General features: G+C 49.9%; 5 protein-coding genes across 9 annotated transcripts; all 5 read right to left on the bottom strand.

The window, feature by feature from the left end:
- Positions 1–1,952: 1,952 nt before the first annotated feature.
- LOC9644936 (zeaxanthin epoxidase, chloroplastic) lies at positions 1,953–5,771 on the bottom strand. Of its 4 annotated transcripts, XR_002994086.1 has the most exons (17): positions 4,796–5,761; positions 4,577–4,739; positions 4,437–4,511; positions 4,281–4,381; positions 4,089–4,204; positions 3,819–4,030; positions 3,672–3,763; positions 3,490–3,604; positions 3,320–3,423; positions 3,214–3,259; positions 3,091–3,155; positions 2,936–3,040; positions 2,818–2,872; positions 2,684–2,772; positions 2,540–2,627; positions 2,243–2,471; positions 1,953–2,175 (listed from the first exon to the last, which is right to left on the bottom strand). XR_002994086.1 is itself a non-coding variant. In XM_024689208.1 (16 exons), the coding sequence occupies exons 2-16, from the start codon at positions 5,317–5,319 to the stop codon at positions 2,382–2,384; spliced, it is 2,082 nt and encodes a 693-aa protein (XP_024544976.1). In that variant the 5' UTR covers positions 5,320–5,492; positions 5,719–5,771; the 3' UTR covers positions 1,955–2,381. The 4 variants fall into 4 exon arrangements, 3 of the variants coding, with proteins under 3 accessions (XP_024544976.1, XP_002984150.1, XP_024544977.1); XM_024689208.1 differs by having other exon boundaries at positions 1,955–2,471; positions 2,684–2,869; positions 4,796–5,492; positions 5,719–5,771; XM_002984104.2 differs by having other exon boundaries at positions 1,955–2,471.
- A 522-nt stretch (positions 5,772–6,293) lies between these two features.
- LOC112351390 lies at positions 6,294–7,329 on the bottom strand. Its single transcript, XM_024689249.1, has 2 exons — positions 7,248–7,329; positions 6,294–7,196 (listed from the first exon to the last, which is right to left on the bottom strand). The coding sequence occupies exon 2, from the start codon at positions 7,179–7,181 to the stop codon at positions 6,372–6,374; it is 810 nt and encodes a 269-aa protein (XP_024545017.1). The 5' UTR covers positions 7,182–7,196; positions 7,248–7,329; the 3' UTR covers positions 6,294–6,371.
- A 3,838-nt stretch (positions 7,330–11,167) lies between these two features.
- LOC9644934 (acetylornithine aminotransferase, mitochondrial) lies at positions 11,168–12,905 on the bottom strand. Its single transcript, XM_002984102.2, has 3 exons — positions 12,421–12,905; positions 11,853–12,320; positions 11,168–11,801 (listed from the first exon to the last, which is right to left on the bottom strand). The coding sequence occupies exons 1-3, from the start codon at positions 12,871–12,873 to the stop codon at positions 11,277–11,279; spliced, it is 1,446 nt and encodes a 481-aa protein (XP_002984148.1). The 5' UTR covers positions 12,874–12,905; the 3' UTR covers positions 11,168–11,276.
- A 21-nt stretch (positions 12,906–12,926) lies between these two features.
- LOC9644933 (probable phospholipid hydroperoxide glutathione peroxidase) lies at positions 12,927–13,832 on the bottom strand. Of its 2 annotated transcripts, none has more exons than XM_024689252.1 (5): positions 13,647–13,832; positions 13,527–13,588; positions 13,335–13,467; positions 13,099–13,257; positions 12,927–13,044 (listed from the first exon to the last, which is right to left on the bottom strand). In XM_024689252.1, the coding sequence occupies exons 1-5, from the start codon at positions 13,794–13,796 to the stop codon at positions 12,937–12,939; spliced, it is 612 nt and encodes a 203-aa protein (XP_024545020.1). In that variant the 5' UTR covers positions 13,797–13,832; the 3' UTR covers positions 12,927–12,936. The 2 variants fall into 2 exon arrangements, with proteins under 2 accessions (XP_024545020.1, XP_024545021.1); XM_024689253.1 differs by having other exon boundaries at positions 12,953–13,048.
- Positions 13,833–13,933: 101 nt separating this feature from the next.
- Positions 13,934–15,004, bottom strand: LOC9644932. The gene is made up of 5 exons (XM_024689251.1): positions 14,633–15,004; positions 14,394–14,576; positions 14,266–14,335; positions 14,119–14,190; positions 13,934–14,070 (listed from the first exon to the last, which is right to left on the bottom strand). Exons 1-5 carry the CDS (start codon positions 14,939–14,941, stop codon positions 14,021–14,023), a joined length of 684 nt encoding a protein of 227 aa, XP_024545019.1. The 5' UTR covers positions 14,942–15,004; the 3' UTR covers positions 13,934–14,020.
- Positions 15,005–17,735: the final 2,731 nt, after the last annotated feature.

Here is a 17,735-nt window from a genome sequence, read left to right as displayed (position 1 = left end):
CTCGCTTCCGGCGCGGCAGGAATCGACATGGGTCCCGCGTGATCCCCTGGAAAATCCCACTTCTTCGTGGCGATCGACGTTTTCACCGCTGACCTTGGAGAGATGATCGCAATCTTCTCGGGAATTGCTGCCGATCGCGTGGCTTCTGTCGCCGAAGAAGAAGAATTGGCATCCACAGCTCGATCGATAGCTGCCGAGAAGGACACGGTCCGCCGGTGATGGTGGTGGCCCGAGCTGCTAGACGAAGAGGAGGAGTTGGAAGAAGCGATGGGGGCGAGGCACATCGAAAGCGCGAAGGATTCTTCTTCCTCTTTCGTCGATTGCTTGATCATCCTGTCCGCGACATCGCTCCAGAACTCGATCCTCCTCACGCCGCCGCCGGCCCTGGCAACAGGGGACGAGCACGAAGAGCTCCCGGCGGTCGATGAATGATTCCTGGGCAAAGCTGCCAAATTCCTGGTGATGATCCGATTCAAACGCGCTCCTGGCATCGATTTGCCGCCGCCCAATTCGTAGATTTTGGCCCGCGATGATGATCCATAGCATGCGAAGCTCGTCCTCTGCTGCCCCAAGGAAGGAGAAGGAGAATCTTCTTGGGGAATCTTTTCGGCCCTGTTCTTCTTCTTCCTCGTTCCCAGCGTCGTGGCAAGGGCGTCCAGATTCCTCCCCCAGGACTCGAATTCGCGGCCCTCAATCGCCGCCGCCGCCGCCTCGCGGCACCCAGCCGGAAGAGACTTCGATCGCTCCTCGAGGAAGAGCATCGACCTCATGGGCCAGCGATTCTCCACGAAGCTCGTCGACCACCGCCGCCGATCTGGCTCTTCCTCTTCCTCCTCGAATTCCTCCTCGATCACGAACGGGAACTCGCCCTCGCCCTCCTCTCGATCATCCGCGCCGCCATTGCGATTCTCGTCGAGACCCAGGAATGCCATGTGCACGAACTCGCCGATTCCACCGCCGCAGCACACGATCGCGCCATTGTGGACGAGAAAGAGGGGATTTCCAGCGCGAGCCGGCGACGCGGGAAGGAAGAAGAGGCCAAAGACGGGCACCATAACCGGGCTCGTTTGAAACCGGTACCGCGCGGTGCGACGCGCGGCATGCGGCAGCGTACCGCGCGGACTACCGCCGCGCCAGAGACCCGATCGCTCCACCCGGTGGCCAATCGCGGCGCCCGGGATACCAATCCAGCGCGCGAGCGTGGCGGGCGACGCCGATCGCCAGTCGGGGAAGCCAGCGCCGGAGGGGACGCCGTGGGCGAGCAGCGCGCGGAGATCCGGAGGGAAGGAGAAGCCTTGCAACGCCTCGATTCGCTCGAATTCGTGGTCGGACAGGCCCGGCGCGAGAGGGATGCCGCTGGCGCGCAGGTGATCGGCGAGCTGCTTCCCGAATTGGGCGATGGAGTCGCAAGAGAGGGATGATCCCGCGGAGGAGGAGGAAGAACAGGAAGAAGAGGCGGAGATCCTCTCGGAGAATGCGTTGGCCCTCTCGGAGAGTCTTCGCAGCCCCGCCCTGTGCGCGCGAGGATTGATCTTGTGCTCTAGATCCGCCATGACGATCCTATAGAGAGGTCTCACAGAAGAGAAGAGGGGAGAATTGGGCGATCATGCGAGCGCGCACGAGAGCGTGACAAAAAAAATCGCAAGAATCAACCGACCAGCGATCCTAGAAGTTAGCGATCGCGATCGCTCTGTGGATTTGGAGCCAGGAAGAAAGAATGGAAAGAAACAAAGAAGCCTCCTTTCACGCGCAATCACCATAGCGCATGATGGGAGGACGAAGAGAAAAGAAATGTAACCTATAAGTATTAAAAAGAAGAAAAAGTGAGAGAGAGGAGAATCGAACCCAGTGCGGCTGGCAGAATATTCGCTACTCGCCGCTGCCTACTGTTTCGCTAGATTCCATTGACTTGAGCTTTGTAGTGTTGTTAGATATTGGCCGGCTTCGCGAAATTTTAAGATCAAACCTTGGAATTTTTTTTAGCTGGAAAGACTTAAACAAGACTGGCATTCAAAGTCAACAACGTCCGCCACCTTTGCTTTCCGATTGTACGAAGTATTTTAGTAAGACGGAAGCTCGGCGCCTTTCACGTCCAGCGATTATCTCGCGCTGTCCATGCACTGCTCCATTTTTCTTCTCTTCTTCTCGGGTTCTCGCCGTTGTCTCTTTCAATGCCTGCGAGAAGAATAGCTAGAGTACCAAAAAGGCGAACCAAAGTCATCAAATAGCAGCGCAAATGTACCCAGTACTGCTCGAGATATTTGATACGGCTGTTCCCATCCACGACAAGTTTGCTATAGAGCTTTTCCCTGGCTCACAGATTAAAAATGATGAAGAAACGAATGAAAACGCTCTTTACGTTGCGTTTTTCACATCTTTCATCAGGTCACCGCAAGAGCCATCCCTGGTGGTGTTTTCGATCTGGCAACGCTTGGCATGGACTCTTTTCTCTGCTTGATTCCAAAGGCCGCCTTGAAATCCAAGAAGAGAGATCACATAAGACTGGATGATAAATGAAACGAGGTTTGCTGTTTCTTACCTCTTTGCCTTCTCCAAATTCCAGTAATTCTCCTGCGTGAAGCCGAACGGGGACGTGATGTGGAGCTTTGTAACGACCACCATTAACGCTGCGTAAAAGCTCACAAACTCGGTTAAGAAAACGAGCGAGGACGTGCCTACTTACTTTGTGATCCAGGTGCCTTTACCGCTGCCAAAGTCCGTGAGGAAAACCGCCCCATTTACGAACGTTATCTCGGCGTGCTTATCCGCAACCTGTATTCGAGATTCTCTGGAAGAACTAAACAAATTGCAAAGTACCTGAGAGCTATCTATCACGAAAACATTTCCTTCCTTGTTGGCTGGCATTCTCCTGCTAAAATATAAGCCGGACTGAGTCAGAGAGAAGAGGCTCCAAGAGAATGTAAGAAGTAATTACCCAATGATGTTCGAAAGTCCCTGCTCAAGTCTGAAGAGCTTCTTCCCCGATGCCGTTATGTCTCCTTGGAATGGCATTTGCTCGCCGTCAGGTACGAGGTACCACCTGTATATTAATGCTTTACTCCGTAAGAAACAAAAACTGGCCATGCTCACTCTGCTGAAGTAGCACGCTCTAGAGCATCGTCATTCCTGAGCCATTCCGGGAGTTTATCGCTAGCCTGTAGAAGAAACGTAACAAAATCAATAGAAAACCAACGAGAAAACAGACAAACCAACCTTGTCAGTTAATCTACATGAGGGCGTTCGGCCTTCCAAAGCAGCACTGCGACAACACAGTTTATAACTATCTTATGCAACGAAAGACGCGGCAAGAAAAAAAAACCTGTTGCCGCCAAGCACCCAGCTAAGCATCACCGGCATTGCTATGTTGACAAAAAATCTTCCGAAAACCCTGCCTGGATGCGGAATCCTAAGTTTCTTTATGAACTGCCAAAGGAGAAGAGCTGGTTGTTAAGTCCGCATTGTCAGCCGGGAAAATCACAAACGCTATACCGATAAAGGCCCGAGTCCTACGCCAAGATATGGCTTGTATGTAGTAGCCATTACTGCAGCCATTCGTGCCATCCCATGTATGGCACCCACTCGCAGCCTCCTTTGGCTCTCATAACTGCGGAAAAAAAAGGAAGAACAGGAAAAGCATCAGCCACTGGGAATGGGAGTTCCCCAACTTTCACCTTTGCAGAACTCGTGAAAAGTCGACGAATTTATTCTCGTTGGCACTCTCCTTGAATGCCTTGATTATCTCCAACGCAAGCTGGTATCCATCCTGCAAGTTTACAATGCGTTCGTGAAGCAAATGAAGAAAACTTTTCCAAAGTTACCTCAATCGCCATGCAACCTCCTTGGCCCATGTTTGGTTGCATGGCATGGGCGGCGTCTCCAAGTAAAGTAACACGGCCTTTGCTCCAGTTGAGTATGGGAACGCGATCATAAATATCCCGGCGCAAAATTTGCTCCTCCGGAGTAGCGAGCAGCAGGTCCACAACTCCGTCGCACCAGTCGCCGAAAAGTTTGAGCAGCCTTTCCTTCCGTTCTACAGTCCATAGCGGCTGTTAGTTGATCGCCGCCATAGCTTTTTGCATACAACTCACTTCCGGGAGGGTCAGTGCCACCCGCTGGCTCCTTAAAAAATCCATACCATTGCATTTTTCCATATCCCACGTCCGACGAGACAAAGTATTGCCTGTGTCCTAGAAAAACGCGGTATCTACAAAGAAAAAGAAAACGAGAGATCGACCAGTTAGAAGAAATCCTGCGAAGCATTCCTATGAGACGAAACTTACCCGACGGTGTCGATGTCTGGAGGAATAAAATCCGCAATTCCTGTGTAGCAAGTGTATCCAGAGTACGTTGGCTCCTGAAAGCCGAGAAGCTGTTCGCGAACCTGGAACCTCAACAACAATAAAGCACCAGTGAAAGCAACGCACTTCCCTTCTTACCTTTGATCTTATTCCATCTGCACCTATCAAAACGTCTCCTTCGTAGTATCGCCCGTCTTCCAACTTCACTGTCACCTGCGGAAATCAGATCCTAGTCTTGAGATCAAGAATATCTTCTCTCGTGGACAAGAAGCGAATACCTTTGACCCGTCGTCTTTGAACTCCACAACGTTTGCATTGTTCTCAATCAGCTCGGGACCGACAGCTCGAGCTAAGATTTCTTGAAGCTTCATTCTACTGATGACACGAGTAACGGGCAGACCGTTCTCCGCGGCCGGCGTAAAAGTATCAAACTTGGAATACCTGTGCATGGAAAGAAATCACGTTCAAGACAAAGGAAAAAAACTTTAAAAACATACCAAGTTCCTGTAAGTCCATCGACAAGCCCATTAACTCTGTCTCCAGTAATACAGCCAGTCTCCATTATCTCGTCCGCGACAGCAGAATCCACAGCCTCGAGCGCGGCCAGAGCGTTGCTTTGGATTTGAATGGGCCCTCTGTATTGACCTTCACCTCGGATGGCACTGAGGTCCCTCTCGAAAACTTTCACATCCAGGCCTTGGTTTTTAGCCGCCAAGGCGAGGACCAGGCCTCCAATTCCACCTCCTGCTATGAGAAGCCTCGGAACCTGCTGTTGGCTTTGAGGAAAATTCTCCTCCTTGACCTCCACCGGAAACTTCTCCTCCGGTTTGGATGCAGAGACAACGCCCGCATCGTTTCGAGTGACAACATTCGTCTCCACCGCAAGTCTCTTGTGAAGTGAGCTCCTGGATTTGTCTGCCTGGATGGATAACGAGGACACTCCCTTGTGGCACGGTACGCAGTCCAGAGCCTGGCCTGTAAAGCTCACCGAGGAAGGCCGTGGAACGGCCACGAAGCTCATCTCGCCAAGCGTCGAGAAATGCGAAGAAGCTCTTCCCCGAAAATCGACCCGAGAATAGAGGGCTTGCGAGATATATATAAGCCAGCTTGCTCCGCAGCTCCTGATATTTCCAAATGGCACTCGAGCTCACCACAGAATCATGGCGAGGTTGTCTAGAAATTTGGATTAAACATCTGCACCACAAGTTTCAGTGGAGCACAAATCCAGGAGCCATCCTATCTCCAGGGCACTCACATCAACATAAGCTAATCTAGACTACACCATAAGCTCCATACAAGAACTCGGTGAAGAAAATGAAAGGGTCAAAGCAAGCAACATTTCCAAGCACTAATCCGGGGAAAAGATAAAGAAGCAAGCAATGGAGCAAAAGAATCTTGCAATGGAGCAAAAGAATCTTACAGCGCATCAAACAGTGCTCCACTGGAGGACATTGCGCCACTGCCGCCTCCTCCACAGCCAACCCTAAACCCTTCGCAAAAATACGCGAGCGTGGGAAATGTATTGAACGATACAAATATAAAATTTAGATAGCCTGAAGGAACTATGGATTGACAAGGTTATGTTCCAAAAACTTTCAATCGTCATTACAAACGTTCTTTTTCTGCCCGCCGGGAAGATGGCATGGTCTCTCCTTCGAGTACCTTTTCCTGTCCAAAGGTCGGATTTTTCCTCGTGATCTTGGAAGAAAAACAGTCTACAAACAGTCAGGAACCCAACTCCACAATGCGTGGGCCTCATGGATCAATTCCATTTTGCCAAACATCACACAGATGGTCTAAAAGCTAGAAACTCTGTTCTTTTTTAAAAAATTTCTCTTGTAAACCATAGGCAGATATGTGGGATGATTCATCCTCTAACATTGCCAACTCGACTTCTGCTCTTTGGTTATCAAGTTGACGCCACCATCCGATCTTGTGCGGCCAAGCGTTACAATCCGGAGTCTGGTTCAAAAGCAGTGAAGCTCAACACACAAATTCATTGGAAAGCATAGCTACATCTCCTCATTCTTTCTTTTTCGTTTTTTTTAAACAATGGTCGGATATAAATCTGTGTCATGGCACTGCTAACGAAGGAACGAACGCAAAGGTTATGTCGCTTACTTCCTCCATAAAAATCACTTTCTCGCCAATTAGACCCCAGTAATAAATCATATATCCGTCATCCCCCAAGCAGATATTCAATCTGCTCCTTGAGCGTCTCCTCACTCGCAATGCAAACCTGCCTTCAAGCCAGTCTTCAAGCCCGTCTTTCCTCGACCCAATAAAGGATAGCTTCCTTCGCTTTGCACGAGGAGGACAAGCTTCCCAATCCTTCGACTTTGAATGATAATCCATGTCGAACCCCTCAAATTCCAACATCACATGGTAATGCCCCGATCTCTTGACCCTAATAAAGTATCTGCGCGGCTTCTCCTTGACATGAATCCGGGGAAGAAATCTCCACGCATTCGTCAGTGGATTTCCAACAGCTAAAGTCATGGCCTCGCCGCCAGCCTCGTCCAGATCCTCCAGCCTCCCACACACAAGCCCCAGCGCGCACGCCAGGAGAATAAACCTGTGTCCCGGCGGACCGACGGAGAAGGAGCCATGATCAAGCTCAGCCCAGCCCTGATTGGTGAAAAGAGATTCCAGTGAAGGATACAAGAGCAAGCGGTGGCCACGCTGTAGCACAAACCACGGCTCTGGATCTGGATCTGGATCTCCAGCGGTTCTGCGAGCCACAAGCTCCCTGAGCTCCTGCGAGCGTGCAAGGCGACGCCATTGCTTGCAGACGCGCCCGGCTTTAAGGATTATATCTGCTGGCTTGAGGCGAGACAAGATGTCCAGCACTAGATCATCGCCCAGAGCATCAAACTCTCCCATGCTGCTGTCGTATCCCTTCATTTACAGAGAGCGATGGTTATAAGCCGCGGAAAAAGGTAAACCCACCTGAAGCGTCCTATTCCAATAGAACCCTACATTTTCGGTGACCTATTCCAATAGAACCATACATTTTCGGTGAGGGCAAGATCGATCTCTCTCTCTCTCTCTCTCTCTCGTGCTTGCCCTTGGTGGAAGGAGTAGTTGCATTTTACTTAGGCAAGTCTGAAAATGACCTTGACAATGCTTTTCACTTCGCACAATATATGAGACGTTGTTTTTTCCACTTTTCACTGCAGATCCTTCAAGTCCACTTCTTGTGGGAGCAGGTCATTCAGGTGTAGTGCTGACTTGGAAATCAAGCACAATAGACTGGATTCAGCAAGGCTGGAGGCCCGAGCAAAGCAAGAGCTGACAGTGGTACAATAGGTTATTGCTGGAAGACTGGAACAAGGTGGCAGCCTTGACAAAGGAGGAGTGGAATTGGACGAGGATATCATGAAGTTTCATTAAAGTGGACATCTCATGAGATGAGCAGCTTCCTGGCATTGGCTCTAGAGTGAAAAGCAGCTTTTCAGAACGGAGTTCTTTAAAATACTAAATAGTTTATAAAAACCACTAAGAGAGATTTTTATTCAGTGAGAATCCTTACAAATCTTAACACTCTCAATCAACCATCGCTCATCAAACATGCAAATGTTTGTACTATCAATAACCCCGAGTAACGCTGGAACATCTCCTGGAACACAGTCTTGTTGACAATGTGCAGTGTTCAACTTCCTCAACTTTGCTGGATGTTGCTTAGCCTTTGGCTGGAACTTCGTCAAATCTACAAAATCCGTTGTGACCACAAGTTTTAGGCACCCAAATCTTGCGAGTTCCCTCACTCGCTTCGCACCTTCGTCGTCCTCTTTCCTCGTCACAGCCTTTTTACCACCCTTCTTGTGCAAGAATAACTTGTTAAGATCCAACGAAGAGATAGCCTTCTGATAGTCACCCCTTGCCATTTTCTGGAGAGTCTTCATTTGAGCTGCACATATGATGAAAGTTGTCACTGACTGACGATCGTCTGCCTGCTCCCCACTACTTGGTTCTCCAGCGCATTGAAGCTTGTCTCCCTGCTCAGGTTGTGCATATTGCGTAACTGTCAAAAACCACCATATGTCCGGGCCGCAAGTCTTATTCCTGCCCGTCGAAAAAAAAGTAAAGAAGCTGTCTTGACCGCTAGTCACGCTGTTTATCCAATCGATTAAACGGAAGTCCTCCGTCTCGGTCCCAACGAGGTTCAGGTGATCAACCTTAGGCCTGACAAGAGTTGCAGTGTTGTTGTAGATAGCAGGAATCGGCTGTGTGTTCCACGATGAGAAAAGATCAGCCAGACACTTCCTGTCTAAATGCTTCCCAATCATCTCTGCAACGGCAGTTTCATAAACCTCCCCAGTGGCACTGGCACTTAATTCGGCCTTCTCCAGAAAATGATGCTGTTGGATATGTTGCAAGGAGGAATTCTCCTGAAAATAGTGCCACAAGGCACGACAAACCAGTGGCTCGAAGATCTCTACAGCTTGGCATCCTTCGCTTGCATCAGCATGCCCAATAATTCCGTCGTGACCTTGATACACCCACTGCATCAGCCCGTGCCCTTCATAACTAAGTCTCCCAAGTCCAAACTCCACCAGTGATAACGTTGGATTCAGCACGACCACCTTTCCTGTACCAAAGAAGTGGTTCGCAACAACTGATTGAACTAAAGCTTTCGCTGCCGCCAATTCATCGCTCGAGACTCGTGAAAAAAATCGGTAGACATCATCGAGCACAGTCCTGTTCACTGTGTCCATAATATCTCCACGTATCTCCTGGCTTGCTGATGCACCCCTGTGGCATTCCAATCATCAGTCGAGAAGCTCTGCCGCTTGGTGAAATTTCACGTACCTCATGGATGTTGTCTTTTTGGCATAATCCAAGAAAAACCCTGTAGCTGCGTCTGCAGGCGGGTTAGAAAGGATATAGAGCTCAAGAGCAGTAACAAACGCCCGATATCTTCCTCTGTACAGCACCCCGAGCCTCTCAAAGTCTATGACGCTGCAATCCTCCAGCACATTGCTAGCATATTGCCTCAGGGACTCACCATCCCGAAACTCGCCAAAGGATGTATACCAGTAGATGCTCGCACGGTGTTTCAGAGTCTATGGACGCAAACATTAGCCATGATTCATGAAACGCAGGAACACATACAATATACCTCGGAGACGTGAGTGGCCACATGAAATAGTGATCTCCCGGTCCCAGCAAAGATTACTGTGTTTTTGAACCCAGCATCCTGTAGAGCGATAACAAACGTATCAAGCATTGATCGTCTAAGGCTGCCCGTCTCCCCATCCCCTGTCATGAACCTGTCTTTCAGATATGTGTTCACCTCTTGGCACTCGTCCAAAACAATCGGCCAGTCCCAGGTGTACTCATACAGCATCTCGCTCAACACAGACTCCAATGCAGGAAGATCATGTGCTGACTCCGCCAACGTCAAGATGCACCCGGTTAAATAGGCCCAAGGGTCAGCCTGAATATAGTTGAGCTGCCGGTGCATAACCTGCTTGAAAAGAAATGTCAAATTGCTGAGTGGCTTGAGGAGGTCGTCACATTTGCGGTGAATGAAAAGCCTTGACAGGATCACCGCCCTCAAACAGGTCTTGAGGGATGAAACGGGAATCGGGCCTGTTGGATACAGCCTCTGCAGTGTCTCGGACACAACCAACAGGTCCCGGGAGCCATCAGCAGTAGGAGAACCGGAACACACGCCGGAGAAGTAAAGACAGGTCTGCTGCACCGCAATCTCGTATAAGCAACGTGTCTTTCCGGATCCAGAGATGCCGAATAGAATCAAAAGACTGGGCTTGGATCTTTTAATCAATGAAAGAATCCTTCCAGAACCAAGAGGCTGCTCCAGATCATGCCACAAAAGACTCGGTTGCCAACCTCCCGAAACTGGTATCTGGCAAATTGGAACCTTGGTGAGCGGGAACTTTCTTTTGAACGCGTGTTCAGGGGTCATGCTGGAAATAGTGCCCGAGAGTTGATCCCCAAACTTCTGTAGTATAGCTTCCACATACCCTGCAAAACAAACACTATTGATAAAGGACGAGCAGGCGTTCAGTACCTTTGGTAATGGCCTCTCTTCTCGCCGCTGCAAAATTACAAAAAAATCGTGTTTAGAAGGAACGACAAACGATGCAGTCAGACAAAAGATCAAGCGATAGCATCTTACCTGTGCGTTAGAAGGCATGGATAAAAGACGTCAGATTTCATAAGCCAAGATCCCAAAGAGCCAGGCAAGATACTCTATAGATTGTTGAGGCAAACACGCAGAGACAATCTCCAAAAGAAACCGAAGGCATACACACAGCCAAAGACATGAGACAAAGACCTTTTTCAAACTCTTGGCAACACTCTAGCCGACATGGATCAAAGAGAAAACAAGGGGCATAGGACAGGCAGAACACAACAGTCATAGCCATACAAACAAACGCGAAGCGCGAGAAGACATACCTGGCACTTTGAGGTGCGGCTCAAGCTTCTTAGCAGCAAAGACAGGCACCCTTAGCTGGATCACTTCGTCGTATGTGAGATTTTTCAACTCCCCCACAAACTCGTAGCCCTTTGATTCCAGGCTTTGCACAGCCCGATCAATCACGGCCGGTTTCCCGGCTATTTGAGATTCAAGAAACGACCGCACCGTAGTGCCTCGATCAGGCATGTCGGCATCTAACTCCATGAAACCTTAGCCCTAGACCTTAGAGCCGCCATAGAATATATCAAGCTCATAGACTTGCCTTTCCGCAGCATGCAGTATTGAGAATCCCGACCATGATCCTTAATTGCCTAGGAATATGGTTCTTCATAATAGCAACGTCCTGACTGACAGAGAATATTCGGAAATATTTTGTTATTTTGAGTTGACCCGAGAATTGATAGATAGGTAAATTGGCTTATGTCTTGAGCTTAGATCTTTTTTAAGTCGGCACGATTGCGAGAAATCGCAAAACACAGTCACTATCAAGAACTCGCGCAGTTTGATCGTTATAATCCTAACAAACTTGTTCAATCCAATGAAGAAATGCAGCTGACAAGGATCTCCGCACACTGCTCCAGCTCCGCTTCCGAGATTACCAACGGCGGCGCCAGCCTCACCACGTCCCCGGCCCCCGCCGTCAAGACGATCAGCCCTTTGCTGCGAGCCGCTGCCACCAGCGGCGCCGCCGATACGTCCAGCTGAATCCCAACCAGCAGCCCGGCACCACGAACTTCCTTTACGTGCGGAAACGGTGCCAGCATTCGCGTCAGGAGCTCTCGCAGATGGTTGCCTTTGCTCGCGACGCTGTCCAGGAACCCGGGCTCTTGCAGCCGATCTAGAACCGCCAGAGCCGCGCTGCACACCAGAGGACTCCCCGCAAAAGTGCTGCCGTGATCGCCTGGAACGATGGCGTCCGCTACTGCCTGAGTCACGAGCACCGCTCCGATCGGTAAGCCCCCAGCTAGCGGCTTGGCCAGAGTCATGATATCCGGCTCTATGCCGTATGCTTCGTGCGCCCAGAGCTTTCCGGTTCGGCCTAGACCGCACTGAACCTGGAAGTTTTTGGAAAGTTGGCGAAAGAAAAAAAGAGTGCTGAACCTTACCTCGTCAAACACTAGGAGAGTTCCAGTGCTGGAGCAAAGCGCTCGAAGGCCTTCGAGAAAATGGCCAATGGCTGGATAGACACCACCTTCGCCCTGGACCGGCTCTACGAAAACCGCCGCGGTTCTTTGCTGCTGGACGATCTTCTCGGCGGCTTCCAAGTTGCCGAATTCCACAAACTTGACCCCGGGCATGATCGGCTCGAACGGAGCGCGGTATTTCTCCTTGCTCGTCAGCGCCAGCGCTCCCAGAGTTCTCCCGTGGAAGCTGTTCGAGAAGGCAACGAAGCCCGTCGGGATGGGATCCTCCACGAGAGGAGACGATGCCTGCTTGTCGCTCTTCTCTTTGGCTTTCACCCTCTGGTACTTTCTCGCAAACTTGATCGCGGCCTCGTTGGCTTCGGTGCCAGAGTTGGAGAAGAAGACGCGATCTGCGAAGGAGGATTGGACCAATCTCTCTGCGAGTCTCACCTGGAAGAACCATGAACGAAGTTTTAGAAGAACTTCTCTTGGATCTCTCCCATGCAAACACATCGAGAGAAAAGAAAAAAAAAGAGAAAGAATTCCATACCTGAGGCAAGGAGTGATAGACATTGCTGACATGCGCGAGCGTGGTAGCCTGCTCCAAGATGGCTTTCACCCACAGTGGATCGCCATGCCCCAGGGAATTCACAGCGATCCCGGCCGCCATGTCCAAGTACTCCTTCCCATCGATGTCGTAGAGCTTGCATCCATGCCCCCTCACAAATGCGACTGGAACTCGATCATAGGTGTGGACGAACAGCCTCGCCTCGGCATCGATCACGTCCTGGCTACACTCGAGCGGGGCTCGCTGCTGCTGCTCCTGCGTGTCAGTGGCCGCATTTTGGCGCACATCCACCGCCAGCGCTTTCTTGGGAAATCTAGGTGCGAGCTTGCAGCGAGCTCCAAATGCCGGCCGCGAGAATGCCACACCCTGATGCCGATGGTGCTGGTGGAAGGAATCGATGTAGCAGCCATTGAGGCGGCTCTGACCGCATGCCATAGCCTGAGAACCCTAAAAACACTACTTCCACTGGCGCATTTTCCACGTGCGCCATTTTCCCTCCTACATTATAAACGTTTTAGGGTTCTTCCTCCTGTTCTTCTTCCTCGGGGGCATTCTTTCTCTTTTCTTCCTCAAATGGGAGCTCCACAGCCAAGAGGCTCTTGATATCTTCCTGATGTCAAAGAAAATTGATGAAGAAATGCTAGAATGGGAAGAACCAACCTCCAATTTGTATGGTGGTATGTGAGGGGCGTATCTCCCAGCAATTCCACCAGTTCGATTGATCAAAAACTTTGTGAAATTCCAGCGAATTCGATCGCCATCGCTCTTGTCCTTGAGGTACCTGAAGAGAACTGCGGTGTTTGGGCCATTTACATCCACCTGTGGATCAAACATCGTCAAAATTCTCGATCAAGTGTTCGAATTGGATCCTATTCTCAGTGAGAAATCTCTCGTACCCTTTCAAAGAGTGGGAAGTGTGGCCCAAATCGAGAAGAGACTGTCTCTTGAAGATATTCCGTCCTGAGTGGCTCTTGCGCAGCGAATTGGTTGCACGGGAATGCCAAAATCTCTAGCCCTGGCGAATCACGACTGCAATCGAAGCTATAGTTTGGAGGATCCCAGAGAAAGAAACACAAGATCAAAAGAACCTTCGTCCACGTATTTTACGTGGAGCTCGTTGAGCTCCTTGTACATGCTTGAAGCAAACGCCCTGGATGGATCATATGAGGAATGGAAAATGCAATCAATCGAGAACAGGAGATACGCACGACATTGTGGCGACATTGACGATCAAAAGACCCTTGTCTCTGTATTTGCTCATGGAAACTTTTTGGCCGTGTTTGTCCTGTGATCACCAATCGATCTATGAAAACAAACGCGAGTTGGATGGAGGAAGAATACCCTAACATCGATCTCATAGATGCTGGCGGGAGTATAGTCCGGCTCCCTCATGTTCACGATCTCTTCGTCGCCCGCCATAGCTGTCCTCAAAATCGCGTTGCCCTAACCAGAACTTTGTAAAATCGAATATGCTTTCCTAATATGAAAAATATACTTATCCAAGGTGTTAATGATTAATCCGTAGAAAACTTATTTTGCAAACTGTTTTATTTACGGGTTTGTAAGTTACGAAGTATCATCGCTATGATCCTCCCTCCATTGCTGTGAAGATATCAGTTCTCGTGACAATGCCTGGAAATTTCAAGAGTTTAGCGAGATCGCGACGGGAGAATATATTACCAATGACTTGGTTCGAGTTGTTTACAACAGGAATCCGATGAAATTTGTTCTTGAGCATGAACACGGCAGCATCTGTACTTTCGGTGTTAGTCGCAGAAGAAATAGATTAAACTCTTTCTTCGTTTGTGAGAAAGAACCTAGACTGACCGGACACAGTTTTGTCAGCAGATAAGGTGATCGCGGGCGAGCTCATCACTTCCCGAATAGGCGTCTTGAGCTGGAGAAACGATTAAAAGAGAACCTTGTCAAATCTACAATGCAATCGTGGTACGTACCCCTTTAGAGCCTTTGGTTCTATCCTTCTTGGACAGAACACCAACGCAGTGAAAATCCTTGTCCACCACCGGAAGCCCGGAGATATGCGAGAAGTGGTGATCGACCTCCTCCAGCAGCGCGTCCGGAGAAGCTGTGATGAGCTCCCTGGACATGACATCCGCGAGAAATGTAGATGGCTGAGCCTGGAAGAGAAAGGAATTTGTCTACCCAGCAAAACAAGGAGCAATGCAATACAAACCTCGGCTTTAAACAGCGATGGCTCCAAGTGCACGGTGAGATCCTCGAAGTTGAGCATGGAGAAATTCTCGGGCCACTCGCCAGACGGGAGGATCGTTTCCTTCTGCTCCACTTCCACACTCTCCCCTCCCCCTCCCGTCGCTCTCAGCACCAGCATTTCCGGGCTCCGCCTCCGCCGCCGCTGCTGCTGCTGCTGCTGCTGCTGGTGGAAATCGCACCTGATGCTCGATCTCTCGCTTAGAGCTGGGAGCGACGGGAGCAGCGAGATCCTCCCCGCCAGAGCCGATGACGTCGCAGCAGCAAGCGCCATGGATCGATCGATCGCGAGTTCCAAAAACCCTACCAAATACCCAAATTAGGTCAAGCGGGATCGCATTCATTCCACCTGACACGAGGTTCTTCCAGCTGTTGGAACGAGAAGCTCCAAAATTAACTTAATACTTTTCGCAACTTGATCTCTTTCAACTTGATCTCGCCAGCATGTGACCTCCTTGAGATAATGTTCACGAAGATGACGGCTCGGGAAGTCCGTTGACTTTATGTTTGACCGTCTCTGACCGGTCAAGTTCGTTGACGTTATTTGACCCTCCCTCTGCAGCAGCATTTCCATCGCAAGTCTATCTCCGCCGAAGAGTTTCCGAGGGTATCTCCACCAGGAGGAGGATCAAAGTCGTGGTCAACTGGAAAGAGCCCATGAGAAAATGTTCTTGGGGCATTCAAAGATGAGCTCCACCTTTGAACCTGTACCAAAGCAGCTGATAGGGACGTCGTCACCAAGGTCGTGCCAGATGCCACATATGGGCAACGACTTGGTCTTGTGGCCTTAAACTCACCCATGATTGGCACTTGTAAGAATGCATGATAGTTGGACCACAGGTTATTGGTGATGGGGACGCTCGGGACGATGCCGACCGGGCCGCTGCTTAGGAATGACGATGTCAGGTCACTGCTGGGCTGGGACGACACTGGATCCACGCCGTTGATGCACTGAGTAAGCCTTGGAAGATCGAGGTTGGGTGCCTCCCACATTTTCCACGTCGACTTGGGAGCCAAGTCACTAGCCACCCATCCGTCATAATCCGGTTGTGCATCTGAGACTGGAACACTGGCCATGAACGTCGAGTAGATGGACTGGGACGGGGAAGGAGGAGGAAGACAATCGTCGACTGGTGACAGGCCGGCGGTTTCGTTCTTGCACGAGCGGGGACTAGTCAAGGAAGCACTGTCGTGAAGCGCTTGGAGATCAGCCTCAACTAGAGCAGGTGATGGCGATGGCGATGGCGATGGCGGGACGCCGTCGACGTCAGGAGATGTGCTAGTTGAAGCATCCAAGCCTTGGACCTGAGCAGACAACGATTCCCCGTGTCACTTGAAAGCAACGGAGTGTGAAGAACAAGTTACGAACAAGTTACGAACCTCACTGATACTCTGGTGGTGCTTGGTATCCTTGTGCCACTTCCTTTACCCCACGCCCAAGAGATCCGGTTCCACGCGGATGGCTTACTCCTTCATTTGCGTTCGCTTTGCTTGACGAGGTGGTACCAGCTATTGCCGTCGCGGACACAACATGCTTGTCCTGCTTTTTCAACACCGACGCCTTGACTTTCATCAACTGCTTTTCGTGACCGGGCTTTCACCTGTTTCCGGCGTTGGGCCTCACTACTCCCGCCCTCGTCAGCCATCTTATTGTCGTTCTGAGCATCGGCCCTCTGCCTTCTGCGCTCGTCTACAAGCCTGGCTACTTCCTCCCGTTGCATTCTCTCCTCGGCCTCCATCTGTTACTTCTCTAGCCTAGCCAGCCGCTTCTCTTCCGCCTTGCGCCTCACCCTGTCAACTTTGCTCTCCTGGCCACTCCCATCGTCGCCTTTCCGGTGCCCGGCTTTCCTGTCCGTCCGGGAGCTGTCCGTGTCGGACATAATCCCCCCACTCCACAGCCTGGAGAGCACCCACCACAGGCAGTAGCCGACGAAGGAGACGAGGCGGAAGACGATGAGCAGCCCCGAGGTCTGGGCGCCGATGACACACTTGTCGCTGGCGGACATCCACACGCCGGGCCACACGTCCTGGCTCCAGCTCCGCCTCCCTTGCATCCTCAACTCCTTCCTGCCGCTACAGTAGCGGTTGACGGATTAGATATCAAATGATTTTCCTAGGAGATCATTTGGACCCGTGATGTGGAGGAGGTCATTCCAACTAGATTTATGCTCATCTACAAATATAGCAACACCAGTCTATCGAGTGGTCTTTTTGGACCGTGATGTAGAAGAGATCATTCCAACTGAATCTTGTAAATTTCAAAACGGTCATCTATTTGCACAGGAAGCAGTTCAGTCCAGCAACTTGGGTACATCACCAAGAGGATGACGTTGTCCAAAACTTTGTAAAAGAATGAAACCTCCAAAATGATGACTTGAAATCTGATATTGAGACTAGTCATGCATCACAGTTACTTCATTACCACTTTTGGACTCCAACGATTTCACTAATAAGGAGCTTTCCGCTACTAGCTCAAGTTGAAGTTTTCGCATTTTCGAGGAAGTTCAGGAACGAATTTTCAGGCGAAAATGCATCAGTTTTTCTGATATTGAAACTAGTCATGCATCACAGTTACTTCATTACCACTTTTGGACTCCAACGATTTAGGAGCTTTCCTCTACTAGCTCAAGTTGAAGTTTTTCAATTCATCGCTTCAACCTAAAGTCTGTCAATCATAATCAGCTAGAATTTTGAGATAAGCGAAGATCATGCATTTTCGAGGAAGTTCAGGAACGAATTTTCAGGCGAAAATGCATCAGTTTTCTGACATTGAGACTAGTCATGCATCACAGTTACTTCATTACCACTTTTGGACTCCAACGATTTCACTAATAAGGAGCTTTCCTCTACTAGCTCAAGTTGAAGTTTCTCAATTCATCGGTTCAACCTAAAGTCTTTCAATCATAATCAGCTAAAGTTTTGAGATAAGTGAAGATCATGCATTTTCAAGGACTCTAGATCGCGTGACCACTCGACTGCAGCAGAAGAAGAAAAATCCGTGCTGTAGAAAAGTTCATTCAAGATCAGGGTTGGAGCGTGCTGGAAATTGTAGAAGAAATGACCACAAC

The sequence above is a fragment of the Selaginella moellendorffii genome, unplaced genomic scaffold (genome assembly GCF_000143415.4).
Source record: "Selaginella moellendorffii unplaced genomic scaffold, v1.0 SELMOscaffold_61, whole genome shotgun sequence".
NCBI lineage: Eukaryota > Viridiplantae > Streptophyta > Lycopodiopsida > Selaginellales > Selaginellaceae > Selaginella > Selaginella moellendorffii.
Note: the sequence above shows the minus strand (reverse complement) of the source record. Positions and strands in the feature narration are given on the sequence as shown.

Coding starts and splice junctions, on each gene's coding strand:
- LOC9644936 (XM_024689208.1), bottom strand. CDS start 5,319: ATGAGCTTCGTGGCCGTTCCACGGCCTTCCTCGGTGAGCTTTACAGGC. Junction 4,512..4,576: donor TCAAAGACGACGGGTCAAAG/GTATTCGCTTCT, acceptor TGATTTCCGCAG/GTGACAGTGAAGTTGGAAGA. Junction 2,870..2,935: donor GGACTTTCGAACATCATTGG/GTAATTACTTCT, acceptor ATATTTTAGCAG/GAGAATGCCAGCCAACAAGG.
- LOC9644933 (XM_024689252.1), bottom strand. CDS start 13,796: ATGAGATCGATGTTAGGGTATTCTTCCTCCATCCAACTCGCGTTTGTT. Junction 13,589..13,646: donor GTCAATGTCGCCACAATGTC/GTGCGTATCTCC, acceptor TGATCCATCCAG/GGCGTTTGCTTCAAGCATGT. Junction 13,468..13,526: donor CGTAAAATACGTGGACGAAG/GTTCTTTTGATC, acceptor CTTCGATTGCAG/TCGTGATTCGCCAGGGCTAG.
- LOC112351390 (XM_024689249.1), bottom strand. CDS start 7,181: ATGGGAGAGTTTGATGCTCTGGGCGATGATCTAGTGCTGGACATCTTG.
- LOC9644934 (XM_002984102.2), bottom strand. CDS start 12,873: ATGGCATGCGGTCAGAGCCGCCTCAATGGCTGCTACATCGATTCCTTC. Junction 12,321..12,420: donor TCTATCACTCCTTGCCTCAG/GTATGGAATTCT, acceptor TGGTTCTTCCAG/GTGAGACTCGCAGAGAGATT. Junction 11,802..11,852: donor CTCTCCTAGTGTTTGACGAG/GTAAGGTTCAGC, acceptor AAAAACTTCCAG/GTTCAGTGCGGTCTAGGCCG.
- LOC9644932 (XM_024689251.1), bottom strand. CDS start 14,941: ATGGCGCTTGCTGCTGCGACGTCATCGGCTCTGGCGGGGAGGATCTCG. Junction 14,577..14,632: donor CATCGCTGTTTAAAGCCGAG/GTTTGTATTGCA, acceptor TTTCTCTTCCAG/GCTCAGCCATCTACATTTCT. Junction 14,071..14,118: donor CAACTCGAACCAAGTCATTG/GTAATATATTCT, acceptor TGAAATTTCCAG/GCATTGTCACGAGAACTGAT.